Below are 15,911 nucleotides of genomic sequence, written 5' to 3' on the forward strand. Positions count from 1 at the left end.
ATTTTGTAATTATGATTTTATTATTCTACAGGAGACTCTGGTATGCTGAAGTAGTCGATGAGGGATAGCATGTTTGTTTTTTTTTTTTTTTTTTTTTTACCTTCTCCATTTCTTGGTCAGAACCTCTGCACATGTTACTGATCTGAGGTCAGCCCGCACAGGTGGGTCACCTTGTGTTTGGGTTTTGTGACGTGGCCTAAATGCAGACAGTCTGAGTGAAAGAAAAAAAAAATGGCATCGATCATGACAACTACAGCCTATTGATCCAGTAACACGTCGAGTCCGACTGTATGCCGTCAGGGTCGTTTACTTGTTTTCGGCCCGGTGTTGTCCGCGCCTCGTATGTTGTGTGTATTTTTGCGACCTGCTTGGAGAGACAGCGGCTATGTGTGAAGAATAAGGACAGCGGTGTCTGATCCTCTGCTTTACTGTCGCAGAGATAAAGACCCCCACCCCTCCTCACGCGCGCCTCGCGAGGGGGCTCGTTTCCTGCCGGCCGCCGTTGGAAAAATCCCTGTCATTCCGGTGTGTGTGTGTGTGTGTGTGTGAGAGACTGTTTTATTGCAGCCTCCGAATGGAAGGTGATGCGGCTAGCCTCTGCTCAAGAGGCTTTTTGTGTACACAGATGCAGAATTATATAGAAGAAAGATGGATGGACAGACATAGAGGTAGAGGGGGGAGAGAGAAAGATGCAGTGAGGGTGAGAGAGGCAGGTAGGCATAGAAGGGGGAGAGAGCGGGAGAGACAGAGGCACACGGAGCTACAGAAAGAGAGAGAGAAGGCACTCGGAGGATAGAACGAATGCGAACACAAACAGATGCGGAGGGGAAAGAGCAGCGTGTTGCTGAGATGTGAGCTGCAGCAGGACTGCACCTATACCCGCCCTCCCCGGGACAGAGAGGGGGGAGAGAGAGGCTCACCACTACGCCACCTTGGCACTTTGCCCACAAGTTGCTTCTCTGATCTGATCTTTGAGTGGGATATAAATAGACTGGCTCTATAAATAAAAAAAGAACCACCTCTAGCTTTCTCTCTCTCTCTCTCTCACTCCCTTCCTCCCTCCCTCCCCTCACTCTCCAAACTTGTTAGGGCCTCTTCGTGGAAGAGATTCCTCAACCTGTGAGCCATGGAGACCTGTCCACCTGCTGTGTACATAACACTGAGTGTGCAGTACAGGTATCTGAGCAGGAATGAGGAAGAGCCTTTGTTTGGAACAGAAATAGAGTTATTCTTGTCTCCATTTCTGTTTTTATTCATTTCTGGATCAAAACATAAATTGGATTATTATTTTATTCTTGTTGCACTGATTTCTTTCACTTCCACCCTTGTTGCGGTTGAGTCCTCCCTATCCTGTTCAAGTCTCCTGCCAGGACTTTACGAGTCTGGAGTAAGACTCACGCCAGGGCTGTAATAGTTTTATTCAAGATGTAGACGGTACCAGCCTGATTCAAAATGGAAACTAGGCAGGTCAGAGTTTTCATATAAAATGACTTTTGCTGATGAAATAATCAGCATAAGTGAACTATTACAGCACACATTTACACGGTTCACGATCATAGGTTGAATGAATTGTGGGTATCACTATTGCTGTAAATGGTGTCATTTTTGGAAAAGGTAGGGAAAGTTACTTTATCACAAAAGTGGTCAGCCTGAATGAATATGAAAAGCAAAAAATAAAAAAAAAAAACAACTTTTGACTTTTGTTAGACAGTATTTGTGGTGGTTGTCGGTGCTCAGACTCAGTCTAACAGTAAAGCCATGGAGAAAGGTTAGGCAGCTCTGTTTAAAATATCATTCATAAATGATGCACAGTGTTGTTGAATGTTGGCGTGCACTCTCAGCAGCGTCCAGAGGTAGTATCACAGCCCAAAGGGGCCAGAGGAATGCCTCTTTTTTGCAGTTGATGAAGCATTGAGCTTAATACTCTGAGGTCCTGACCACACACAGAGCATGTGGGTTCATATCCCATACGGGGCACAGCACACCTTATTAAGCAGACATATCTTATAACAGTGAGGCTGTACGTGTGGGTGTGGAGAAATGACGTTGCTTTTATATAAAATTTGACATTTGAAAAAAATGCATCTAAATTGCATTTGAAAGGCTAAACGTACAGGTATTGATGTGGTGTATGTGCTAACAAAGCCTTTATAGTTGATATTTTCCATTTGATTTATATTTCAAGTTTTTTGTCAGTGTTTGGAAATTGGTTTGTTTTGTTTGTTTATAAGAACTTCAAGATTTCATTATTTTGAAATTCTCCAACAAAAATTCAATTTGACAAATGAAACCTGGTAAAATTTTTTGTTAGGACATTCCGAGTACCCACCAATGAGGCCTAGGTGTCCATTTTAGTGCCATTTAATCCGTTCTTGGCAAGTCCATACCAAACACATTCCCTGGGTTAGATCTTTTTCAGAGAACAGTCCAAGTTTCCACCAGTACATACTCTTCTGAGGTGAGTGGTGTAAGGTGTGTGTGTTGGCCGAGCGGGTAGGTTGTGGTGTGGATTATTATGATCACACCATGCAAGGGTATATAGACACGTTGAGTCCCTGGAAGTGTCTGTTGCTAGACCGATGCTGAAGCGGTAAACCAGGCCATGTTACCACTGGGAAAATAACAACAATTAAGCCTGCCGTCACAAAATATTTTCTCGCACCTTCAGCATGAAAGAAATTGTGGTGTCTGCGGGTCCAATGATTCAACAAAGAGCCTTAATTGAAAAAAAAAGATAACCACTTTATTTCTGTCTTCAGCTTTTTTGGAGGATAAACAGCCTTGATATGCTTGCACAGAGCCACAGGTAATGACACTTCAGAGAAGACGCAAGCCCATGTCAAAGACAACAGCTCAGGTTACCAAATCTGCTCCCTCACTAGACAAGCACTCAGCTTGACTAAATGGCTTATTTCACAAAAAACAGACATGATATGGCACTTGGGTTGTTGTTTGCATAATGTCATGCTCTTGTGTGGAAAGTCCTTTACGTTGTTTGAATACCTTCAGTCGTTGAAGTTAAAAAGCTCCTTTCATATTCTTTGTGCCAGAAACTCAAGGTCCAGCTAACCTCTGTAAAGTTCAGTGAATCAAATACATCTACATTTTTGCCATCTGTGGCTGATTTCAGTATTATTATAAACCACATTTTTTATAAACAAGAATTAGTTCCAATAAACTTCCTTTAAATAATTCAATTTAAACATATTTTATTTTGTTGTAGCCTAGCAAACACAGTGTACATGAGTAAGAAATGAACACTGTGGCATTTCTTACTCTGATTTTTGCAGTAGCTGTAGTTAGCTACATTTACACAGCTTGTTCAAACCAGGCTACCAGCTATTCACATGAAGTTAATATCACTACGTTTACAATCCCTTCCTCTTCTCAATTACTGTAGTGCATATGGGTCCAATTAAAGCCCCAACGCAGTAACCATTTGCTTCCTAATTGCATTTGTTACCGTAGCTGTATACCGAGCCCACTCTTTGTTGTGTTCATTGCATATAAAATGAAATGCCATTTAAATGGTGCATTGAAATGGGTTTGAATGATGCAATGAGCAATCTGTGATGTCATTTGAGTTGTCTACCCCAGTGCGAGTATCAGATATTTTTAGGCTACTATTTCTGATAAGTGTCATTGCAGCATGACAATTGCATTTCTGACAATATATTAGCAGGATGAGATATGCTTGATGTTATCTCAGCTGTATCTGTATCTTCCCAGATATTACATATATTTTATGCAGTTTATGCAGGAAGTGTGGCCATTGAAAAGCATTAGAAACAGGAAAGAATTTTTCGGCAATATGTGTTTCACAGGTTGAAAAATAGGCATACAGACATACAGTGGTAAAATATAAAAAATTTTGATTCAAATATTATGGACACAAAAAGCCGGAGACACTGTATATAGGCAAGGAAAACAATGCAGCAATGCATTGTGGGATACACATTGAGTCCACCCTTTATTTTGAGTGTCTCAGCTTTTGGATTAATGTATCTGTTTATAATTACCCTCGTTAATTAAATGTGCTTATTATTTATTATCACTGTTCAGAAATTACACTGATTCTACGTCACGTGCAAAGCCTTAATCGGCAGATTATGTTTTTTTTTTTTTTTTTTTTTTGCCGCTGTCATCACCGTCGTTAACAATTTAAGTCGCCCATCTCTCGCGCTTCCTCCATCCCCTCCCTAAAGCGTGTGATGGTGGTGGAAGGCGGCTTCTCCTTTAGCTGTCACCTTCCCTTCCCCGTCTCCTCCCCATTGTTTGAAATTAATGTAAAGTGCACTGTCTATATGACCCATTTTAGCAGCCCATTAACATAATTCGACTGTCGCATTGGCCAGCGAGTTAATGTACTTGCAAATGACGGGGATAGTGTGTCATATGACCTTAGGGTTTTTAAAAATTAAATGATGAAGTGGGACGCACTCCGCATTAGCGTGGACGTGTCACAGGCGGGTGTGTGTACGCGTGACCGGTGTTGCGTGTTTCTTTTTTTTTTCTTCCTGTTCTCTTTCTCTACCTCTGATAAAATGGGGGGGGGGGGGGGGGGGTTAAAATTATGTGTCTGTTTGATGTAGATTTTAGAATTTCACTCTCCAAATTGCTATTGGCGAACATCAGTGCAGTTGTTTTTCTGCGATAAAGGGACATTGTTGTAATATTGAACATTACTCCTGGTTTCATTGTCTTATGTAGTGCTGGTTGCCGATGAATGGCTTACCTTGTAAACAATTACTTACCTGCTGAAAGTAATTACAGGGTACAAGGACTGCTCTGAGGGGCAGATGTTCCCCTTTGAATATTCGTTACAAATTCCAAACTAAGCTGCACATTTTTAATGGCTCGGTCGAGTAAGTTTTGTGTGGTAATAAGATGCCTTTGTTTAGTTTGGATGCTTGAACAAATGACCCGATATTTGATAGAAATTAGTACAGTTGTATTTTGGCTGTAAGCCACCATACTATTACTCTGGCTCATCAGAATGTTTAGGAAAGGCCTTTCCCAGTTTCATACATTGTTTTGATATCTCTGTTTAACCACTGACAGTGCTTGAAGAATTGAGAAAATGCATTTGTAACTAAAATGTATTATTATTATTATTATTATTATTATTATTGATTGGGTTTAAATGCATCTTTCAGTATATAACAAAAAGCTCGGCCAATTGTGCTTTGTGGCCCGAGCTTTACCATCCTCGCTCCCTAAGCAAGCAGCACCGGGGCTCACTGCAGTGTAGTATGACTTGCAGTTTCAGGCACACTTTCTATGCACTGCAAGCTGCATTTGTGTAATCCAAAATGTTCCTGGCTTGGGCGCATAGAAATAGCGTGGTTATTGCACCACCGGAAGTTTTTAAGCCAAGGAGATAAATCTGCACAGCAGACGGGATACCACACCAGTTCCCTTCAGCCCTGGAGGTATTCTGCCATATGGTCGATTATTCCACATGGAGAAGGGGGTGGGTGGGTGTACTTTTTCAAGAGTGGGCATGGAGGTAGAGCTGAAAGGAATTTAACACGACTGCTCAACAGCGTCTCCAGAAACGCCATCAGCAACGCATCGTTTGGTAAGGAAAATGGGCTCGGGGATGTCCTCGTAAAAAATTGGTAAATAAAATAATAAAAACGGCATGCTGGTATAGACTTCAAAAGGTAGACTTAGACATTACATCGCATTACATCCAGTGGCGTCACCGAAATAAGAAAGAATAGAAAACAGTGACAACTGATTGAGACAATTAGTCCTCAGAAGATCACATTCAAAGCAATAGTAGTTAAAAAAAACGACTCATTTTTGCTCGGCAGCATTTGTGCTAGACTCAATTGAGCTAGGCTGTGGTACATAAATATAACGATAGCATTCTCTAAAAATCTCAGGGGAAAATGGGGACAAATTCATTGCTTCATGTTTTTTTAAAAAGGAAGCACAGATCAAAACAATAAGTGAAGAAACAGGTAATTCACTGTGGTTTTCCACAATATTAAATATCTGAATATCTGGTCAAATAAAACCTATAGTGTAATAGCATGGCTGAGCCGTCTTTGCAGGTTCTGTGTGCTGTAGACCCTCGAGAGCTTAGGCGAATGTGGAAAATAACAGCATATGTGTATAATTGTTAAAGTGTCTCTCTGCTGGGACCAGCGGACAGTAGCTAGGCCTCAGCGACTGCCTGCTGTTTGCTGATTTGGTCAGAGGCGGCAGCTCTGCGACTGTGAAGCCCTGCATTAGCCGCTCCAGAAAAGATTGCCCGTATTTCCACTGACATGGCAGTACATTACCATAATTGGCTTTTCTACATGATGGCACAGAGGAAATAATAATGTCATTTTATTTACAGCCAGAGTGTCCCCGCTACGCGCCGCCTCCACGTTTCTGCCATGCTGTGTAGGTCAAATGACATCTTTTGATCAGCCCTGTCCAAAGACATCAAAGCTGAGTGGCATGTAATGGAGACCTGGTGACAAACCGCATCTAGGAAAGAAATAAGACTGCCAGTTTCCCATTAAAACGGCCGCTAAACAGGGCCTGCTTCCCCCGGCCCACTCAAAAACCACTCTGACCACCTAAATCAGATGAATGAAGCCGGGCTGAATTGGACATTAGTACCACAAATGACTGCCGTGATTGCCCCCTTCTAAAAATCAAATAAAATAAATAAATAAATAAGTAACCGAGAAAGAGAGAGAGAGAGGGGGAAAGAAATCAACCAGTGAACCATGCGGGTTGCAGTTCGACTGGTCTCATCCCATTTCATTTTTGTTCCAGCGTTAGCCGGGTTCCTTATCCAGTTTATTTAGGGTTGACACCGGCCAAATGCTGTCGCGCTCGGTGCCTGACAGATATTTTCATTGATTTTACAACTGGCAGACGCTCCAGAAAAGAAAAAAAAAAGAAAAAAACTGCAGGATTTTTTTCTCAGAAATATTCTGAGTACTGTTCATCTAGAAAGGGTGTCTTTCTTTTTTTTCCCCCCAATTTTTTGTCAGTCATGTGGACTTGACTAGTTAGTGCCAAAACATTTTTTATATGGTTGAGGTCATTGTGATAAATGTCCTTAGTAGTTCGTTTAAATCATTCCCGTGCAATGAGCTATTAAATGTTTGGTATGGCTGTATGAGCAACATGCGTGAGAGAAAATGAATCGCAAATTAAGAACCCCAGCTCCAGCCCACATGGCATGTCAGTACAATACAGCAGTACAAAAAAGACCCCCTCTGTCACATTAATAATTGAACAACCTGAGATTTTATTCCCATACCTGTCTGTTGCTACCCCGCATTTCAGACAGCCAAATATGTATCATATTCAAAAGCACAATAATCAAGCCTGCAACAATACAAGGCCTAACTCTGAAAAAAAGAAAAAAAAACTTGATTTTTTCGAACGCATTTATTTAAATTTCTCTTAACCAGCAGCGCGCGTGCAGCTGAGATGAGATGGATTGTGATAGAGCTAAAGTATGGATGTCGTTTCGTCTGACCTGGCTTGGCTGGTTTGGATGAGCTGATCCCTGGCACTTGTGACATTGAGGCCCGGTCCTGTCCTGTCGCGGTGTCACCTGTCTCCGGCTGAACCTGGGACGTCCAGAGCCGAAGTGACAGGCGCTCTGTCGGCACAGATGGCCCCGCTCTGCCGTCCCAGCCGTCACCCGTCCCGCGGCGGTAACGATGAGCGCGCGCGACGCTCCGCGGCTCTTCCCCCGCTCCTTCACTGTCGGCTCGGGTCCCGTGTCAGGGTTTGCTGCGCGCCGAGCTTTCCGGAAATTTCGACCTAGTAATTATACATGTATGTGTTTCTCTTATTCATTTAAATTTTCTTTTTTTTCCCTCACTCCAGAATGCAGCCCCTGGAGATGTAACTTTTCATTTTCGAGGGGGTCCTTGGGAAACAGCGGGGAATGTGCAGACACAAAGAGCAATCACACACGTTCGTTACACACCGTTCATCTTCTGCGTGACTATTTTCTCACCTGCATTCCTATGAGCCATGACTTCTCATTTGCTTTTAAGATATTCTGTCCTCGCTCCTTTGTGTATTCACCACTGTTGTTTTTTATAGTTTCCGTGGCAGTTGACTGACAGGTGCCACAGAATAGCTCATCTTACATTTTCTTGTCCCAGCTGAAAGTCAACAATCAATTGAACTGATCAAAAAACAATGTATTTATCAAAGAAATGTTGATCCAGAGAACAGAAACCAAACAATAGGAGAAGATATAAGGGAAAGATATAAGGGAAAGGGTTTATCGTAATCTGGGATCATATTATGATTTAAAACACTTGTGTGTATACTGAATACTTAGTTTCACAAACGCAAACACACTCACTCATATGAGGAGTGTATACATACATATGCAAACTCTTACACACACATTTACACGGAATCATACAGAGACAGACACAACACACACACTCACACATTTATGCACCATGCACCTAAAGACACAATCATGCAGAAACACATATAGACCCACAATCTCACTCACATACACACACACACAAACCCACAATCATACACAGTCAAACACATGTGTGGACACACACACACACACACACACACACACACACACACACACACACACACACACACACACACACATCAGCACACACACACACACACACACACACATCAGCACAGCTGCTTCTCCCTGTCTCCCACCTCTCCCAGGCAACAGTAAATGTAGCCGCGTACACATATCAGGTATTATGTCCACTCAGATTATGATATGGCAGGTTTGCTTGCTGTTTGAAGCTGACAGCACATCTGGTTCATCAGGAGAGACTGATACTGGCATCTAGGACACACATCTCACAGTGCAGGCAGGAGATAAAGGGGAAACTGAGGAGCCTCTGTCTCTCTCCATCTCCCTCTCCCTCTCTCCCTTCTCTCCCCTCATTCTGTCTCTCTCTTCCTTAAGCTTAGAACACACAGTGCCGTTTTTGAAAACGGTAAGCAAGTGTTTCGCAAGTGTACCTGTCACATTATACGGGTTGGCCACAGATTTTTTTTTTTTTTTCCTATAGAATCATTGGAGTCAGGGCTGACATATCATAGGAGTTTAGAAATCAGGGAGTGGTACCCTGACACTCACTGAGTGAAGCTGGAGATAGTTTTCTGACTTGCCAGAAATTGAATGGAAACTGGAAGGTGTGCGCATGAACGTTCATCGTAGCTTGGAAGCATCTGACGCTTTGGCACTGTTAAGCCGCTGTTCGATTTCAGCCTCCCCGCGCCAAGTTTCGACAGCAGTATTAGGAAACTCACCAACATTATCAGGGCTAAATGAGTACTAAAATCATGCTGTGATCTAGGCTTTAATCTTCTTGGTTTTTCTTCTGCTATTCTTTACTCGCCCACTTTCGGTGCATCTCATTCCTTCCGCTGGTCTTTCGGTCTCTGCTCTATTTAACAATGTTGATAATCTAATTTTTTACACCCCATAGCAGGAAATGCACTTGGAGAGTACCGCCTTCTGCAAATACCTAGCCACCTCCTCCTCTAATATCCAAATCTTCGCCCCCCTCCCCCCCAACCTCCAACTTTAATCACACCATCTGATTATGTTTTGAAGAACAGTAGGGAGGCAGCCTGAGGCTCCTGTTGCTGATGATGTTAGAAATGCATTTTGCCTTTCTTTTTTTTTCCTTTTTAAAGGACGTGTCATTTTGTTTGTCTCCAGAAGCAGCTGATAAGACCAGGGAATTTAATCCTGCCGTTCGGAGTCGTACTTAGCAACACATAGCCCGTATTCACCACTCATCAGGCAAATTAATAAAACGGAATGTTGCTGCTCCTTATCTTTCAGCGGAGCCTGCAAAATCTCATCTGTCTGTTTGAGCATTCTGGCGCGCTGTTTCCATCAGTGGCCGCTGTCTGGTAACAAATTCTTCACGAAAAAAATGGCGGATCTCATCCTGAAGAAAAACGGAACGTCTTCCTTTGCACTCAGTGCGGCTGCTGATACATAGGTCTTTTCTTGTATCTGTGTTGATCTCCTCCTAGATGTAAAGCCTTCGTGCGAAGTCGTTAGCTGGTTACATTTCAGACAGGCTACAAAAAATAGCACTTAGCTACACCTTTACCTGGATGCATTATTAATCGACAAAAAATAATTTATGAATATAGATGGCTAGATTGATCATTGTAAGAGGAGGGGTAGAGACAACAATTTCACTTCCCCATTGGGAAGTGAAATTGTTGAAGGCACCAGTCCCGGTCTGCAGAGTAAGGCCCCCTCTCCAGCGAAGTCCAGTCATTCGCATTCGAGTGGGCCACTCCAGATTCCCCCCCCCCCCCCCCCCAACAAGGCTCGACTCTCGGAGATGTAGTATAGCGTGGACTGTGACAGCGTGACCTGTCATTTCCACTCAGCGGCAGCGGCTGACACAACTTTCTCTCCCGTCAACTTAACATTTCGTAAGGGCCCCCGCGTCCTCCGCAGCACCCTGCCCAGAGACGTGGATTCTGAGGTGTCTGCGTGAGAGCCGCGGCAGGGGAAGCAGAGGCATCAATGTCTGACCGATGCCGTGTCCTGCGCAGCTGCGGTGAAAAGCAAAAAACAAAGCAGGAAACAGCTATTGGTGTGGCATAATTCAGGGGAAAAAAAAACATCAGGCCAGACTGCTGTACTGTAATTCCACCCTTTCCCTCTGCTGTATTTATCAGGTGTACATGAATCCCACCCATATATTGAAATGCTTACTTCCTGGATTGTTTCATCATACAACATTTAAAAAAAAGAAAAAAACATTACATTTCTAATGTAATTGTAAATTTATATTAAACAATTATTTGCTATTGCAAATTATAAGATTAATACTTCTGTCATGGATGGCACAGTCACAGAATTGGTTTAAATATCCCTGAAGGTGCATTTTGTTTCTTTGACAGTGTCCTATATACTTGAGGGCTCTGACAAGAGCTGTGGTGTCCCCCCTCCCCCGCCCTCCACCACCCTGCCCCCCTCCCGGTGGCATGTCTGTGTTTGTAGATAATTCTGAAGTGGGGAGTCGAACATCTACTCAGGGCCAATTGTTAGATTTCCCCAGGGAAAGCGATTCAAGTTAGGAGGAGAGGAAGGGAGAAAGAGATATCTGTCTGGACTGAGGGTGATTTGATATGTGCCGTTTTGGCTACAAGTCTGTATCAATCTTGTGAAGCACCGAGTTTAGTAGAACTGTGTATCATGAAACGTTTTGCTCATTGACATGTATAATAATGTATATCCCTGTACCTTCTGTGAATACAGTTGTGGGGAAAGAAAAGAAAAAAAGTATATTTTGACACAGTTTGACACAAATATGAAAATAAAAAGAAAGTAGTATGAATTTTTTGGTATGCCACATATACAGAGAAAACAGTTTTTCATTACTTTCAACTATTCAAAAAATTAAAAATCTTCATCCAAGTGCATTTGGACTGGCGTATGCGTTGAATTCAGCATGGACATGAATACAGGACAGAGCCAGACTACAGAATGGTACCAGGACAGGATTTTAATGGAATATCGTTAGATCACATAAAAACATACATGATTTGCCAGTTTTAAGATTAATTTTCTTCATCACTGACTCATTGCCCCTCTATTTCTTTAAAATGGAGAAACTATGGCTGTGTGTCCCTGATCCCTTTGACCCCTGTAGTTCTTCAATATTCAATAGCTTTGTTTCACAGTCTGCTGAAGGGTAACATCTATCATAGTCAAGATATGGATATTTGGTGCTTTATAATTGCCGACCTGTGTGTCCTGCCAAAGCTATTGACAAAAAGAAATCAAGAATCACCACACAGAGCATGTAAAAGTCTGACTCTGGTCTGACAAGAGGATACACATCTTTGCCACTCTGAACCTCCTACAGCAAGAGTTGCCCTAGCTTAAAGAGTGCTGAAGGCCACTCGTTGAAAAATGATCACTGTTTTACCTTTTTTCTTTACAGTTTTCATTTGACATGTATCTCTACTTAGAGCTTTTTTTCCTATAATGAACCTCCAGAGGAAAGTGTTATGTGAGATGTACTGTGTATATAATAGATTTCTATAGATTTGTTGTGCATTTAGAATCATAGAATGTGTTTGCATTCAATCAAATGCTCTCCTTGGATTTGCATACTTTTCTTCTAGAATCTCCTTGGTTGCTAACCTTTTTGTGTCTTTATTTTTCAGCTTACATACCTGAGGATGAGCTCAAGGCAGCCACGATCGATGAGGAACACTTGCAGGATGACGGCCTGTCCCTGGACGGCCAGGACGCTGAGTTCCTGTGCAACGAGGAGGAGGATGGCAAGGACCTGCCCAGCTACCAGAACTCCCCTTTCAGCACCGCCACCAACCCGGACGCGGGGTACGGCTCCCCGCTCAGTGATGCCAGCGAGCAGCTGGCCGACTTCAAGAGCACCTCCTCCAAGGACGGCCAGGACAGAGAGGAGGCCTGCGGCGCGGACAATGGCCTGCACCTGCAGGACAGCCTGGCGCAGATGAAAGCCGTCTATGCAAACCTGATCTCGGACGCCTCCTGGTCCAGCATTGCCATGGACATCATGAAAGCCAAGCCGATCGGCGGCGGCAACAGCATCAGCAGCGGCCACAACGGGCGGAGCGGCGTCGCCAACAATCACATCAGCAGCAGCAGCAGCAGCAGCAGCAGCAACAGTAGCGCTAACATCACCGCCACCACTAACACCACCACCACCTCCAACAACAATCCCAACAACAGCAGCAGTGGCAGCAGCAGCGGCAACAGCGGGGCTGCCAATGGCGGGGGCATCACCTATGACTGGCACCAAGCCGCTCTGGCTAAAACCCTGCAGCAGACCCCTTACCACCTCCTGCCCGAGCCCAGCCTCTTCAGCACTGTACAGCTGTACCGGCAGAACAACAAGCTCTACGGCCCTGTGTTCACCGGGGCCAGCAAGTTCAGGTGCAAGGACTGCAGCGCAGCTTACGACACTCTGGTGGGCCTCACCGTCCACATGAACGAGACAGGACACTACCGGGATGACAACAAGGACAAAGAGGAGGACAGGGGTAAGAGATGGTCCAAGCCAAGGAAGCGCTCCCTTATGGAGATGGAGGGGAAGGAAGATGCCCAGAAAGTCCTCAAGTGCATGTACTGCGGGCACTCATTCGAGTCCCTGCAGGATCTGAGCGTCCACATGATCAAAACGAAACATTACCAGAAAGTGCCTCTCAAAGAACCGGTGCCAGCCCTTGCCTCCAAGCTGGTTCCCTCTACCAAAAAGCGAGCACTTCAGGACTTGGTCTCACCCTGCTCCCCAGAGACTGTTAGTGGCATGCCCCTTGGGGAGAGCACGAAGGATCCAAAAGCAGCCAATCCTTACGTTACACCTAACAACCGCTATGGCTACCAGAATGGAGCCAGCTACACTTGGCAGTTTGAGGCACGCAAGGCCCAGATTCTGAAGTGCATGGAGTGTGGGAGCTCCCATGATACTTTGCAGCAGCTGACCGCCCACATGATGGTTACTGGACATTTTCTCAAAGTCACAAATTCGGCATCGAAAAAGGGGAAGCAGCTAGTGTTCGACCCCGTGGTGGAGGAAAAGATCCAGTCCATCCCTTTGCCCCCCACCACAACACGGCTGCCGGTTCCTAATATCAAGTCCCAGCCCGAGTCCCCAGCTCACTCCTCAGGCTCTGAGGAAAAGAGAGAACCGGAAGAAGAGAAGATGGAGGTGAGCGAGCCCGAGAAAAAGATCAAAGAGGAGAAAGAGGAGCCCAGTGAGAAGACTGAAACAAATGCTACGTATAAGTACCTCAGGGAGGAGGACTTGGAAGAGACTCCCAAGGGTGGGATAGATATCCTTAAGTCCTTAGAAAACACGGTGTCCAGTGCAATCAGCAAGGCCCAGACAGGCACCCCAACTTGGGGAGGATATCCCAGCATCCATGCCGCCTATCAGCTCCAGAGCTCAATGAAATCCTCGCTCCCTGCTGTTCAGAGCGTCCAGGTGCAGCCGTCATTCAACAGCAGCCTGAAAGCCCTGTCGTCTGACCTGGGCTCGGTGATCCACTCCTCCAGGAGCCCGTCCCCACCCCATCCCCACAGAAACAACGTCTCGGCCATGGAGGAGCTGGTGGAAAAGGTCACGGGGAAAACCTCTGTGAAGAAGGAGAAGGAGGAAAAGGCTCCAGACAAATGCAAACCCGCGCCTGTCAAACCGCCTTCGCCCGTATCGTCAAGCGAGTACAGTCGGGATTCGCCCCGGCCGGATGACCTGAGTGCTAAACCGGCGAAGAATGGCCATGCCAATGCGTATGTGGAGCCCGTCTGCAAGAGAGAGCCCAAAGAGAGCCTGGTAGATAATCATCTGAAGAATGGCACAGAGGCCCTGGCATCGCCGGTCAGCAATGGCTGTAACAGTTTGGGGATTATCACAGACCATTCACCAGAACAGCCTTTTGTCAACCCCCTCAGCGCGTTGCAGTCCATAATGAACACTCACCTGGGCAAGGCGTCGAAACCCGCAGGCCCAGCCTTGGACCCTCTGGCCATGCTGTATAAAATCAGCAACAGCATGATGGAAAAGCCCATCTACAACCCAACTCAGGTTAAGCCAGCAGAGTCCATAAACAGATACTACTACGAATGCAACGACCAGCCCATGGATTTGAGGAAATCCAAAAACAGCAACGGTAGCACCAACCACAGCAGCTCGTCCACTCCGGTCAACAGCAACGGCGGCGGCAGCAACCGGCCCATCCTCCCCGGTTTGTCGGAGTCCGTTTCCTCGCCGCTCCGAGAGAACGCACTGATGGACATCTCCGACATGGTGAAGAACCTAACAGGCCGGCTGACGCCAAAATCCTCCACCCCTTCCTCCGTTTCGGAGAAGTCAGACGCAGATGGGAGCACTTTTGAGGACGCCCTGGAGGAGCTGTCTCCCGTCCAGAAGAGGAAAGGCCGACAGTCCAACTGGAACCCCCAGCACCTCCTCATCCTCCAGGCCCAGTTTGCTTCCAGCCTCCGGGAAACCCCCGAGGGGAAGTACCTGATGACTGACCTGGGCCCCCAGGAGCGGGTGCACATCTGCAAGTTCACGGGGCTCTCCATGACCACCATCTCTCATTGGCTGGCCAACGTGAAATACCAGCTGAGGCGGACGGGCGGGACCAAGTTCCTAAAGAACATAGACTCCGGCCAGCCGGTGTTCCTGTGCAGTGACTGTGCCTCGCAGTTCAGGACTCCCTCCAGCTACATCAGCCACTTAGAGTCGCATTTAGGCTTCAGCGTCAAGGACCTCTCCAAGCTGTCCGTCGACCACATCAGGGAGCAGCAGGCCGTCTCCACGGTGATAATGGACAAGGCCTTCAGTCCCCTGGGACTCACCGAGGAAGACTCTGGCTCCATATTCCAGTGCAAGCTGTGCAATCGGACTTTCGTCAGCAAGCACGCAGTCAAACTGCACCTCAGCAAAACACATGGCAAGTCGCCGGAGGATCACCTGATCTACGTGTCTGAACTGGAGAGGCTGGAGAAACCGTAGAGTCCAGGGGAGCAGCTGTGTAAACTGAACAGAGAATCATTGCACTAAAGTTGATCACAGCACTGCATTGGGCCGGAACTGAGCCTTTGAAATCAGTCTTACTTATGTTGTGAAACTGCCTAACTGGACCATGTTGATTTTTTTTGTTTCTCGTTTTTTTCTTTGTTTTATTTCTCCCTTTTTGTTTTTTAACACTTATTTTGTAATGTATTTATATGCTATTTGTCTGATCTGTGCATGTCATTTAGTGAATCAAGGTTAAACACTAGTTTTCTCTTCTGTTTATGCTCTACAAAAAATATTAAAAACTACTGTCTATCTGGAGACTATAGAAGGGGCTGACTGAAACAAAAAAAAAAAAACCATGTAAAATAATGGATGTGAAGAGGCTAA

General features: G+C 45.3%; 1 protein-coding gene across 1 annotated transcript in view; it reads left to right on the forward strand.

Annotated features, from left to right (window-relative positions):
• Positions 1-15,641, forward strand: part of tshz1 (teashirt zinc finger homeobox 1) — a 41,961-nt gene extending 26,320 nt beyond the window's left edge. The window contains exon 3 of the mRNA XM_036538574.1: positions 12,178-15,641. Within this exon, the coding sequence (XP_036394467.1) occupies positions 12,178-15,518 (3,341 nt within the window). The 3' untranslated portion in view covers positions 15,519-15,641. The remainder of the gene's footprint in view (positions 1-12,177) is intronic.
• Positions 15,642-15,911: the final 270 nt, after the last annotated feature.

Source organism: Megalops cyprinoides, chromosome 10, assembly GCF_013368585.1.
Source record: "Megalops cyprinoides isolate fMegCyp1 chromosome 10, fMegCyp1.pri, whole genome shotgun sequence".
Lineage (NCBI taxonomy): Eukaryota > Metazoa > Chordata > Actinopteri > Elopiformes > Megalopidae > Megalops > Megalops cyprinoides.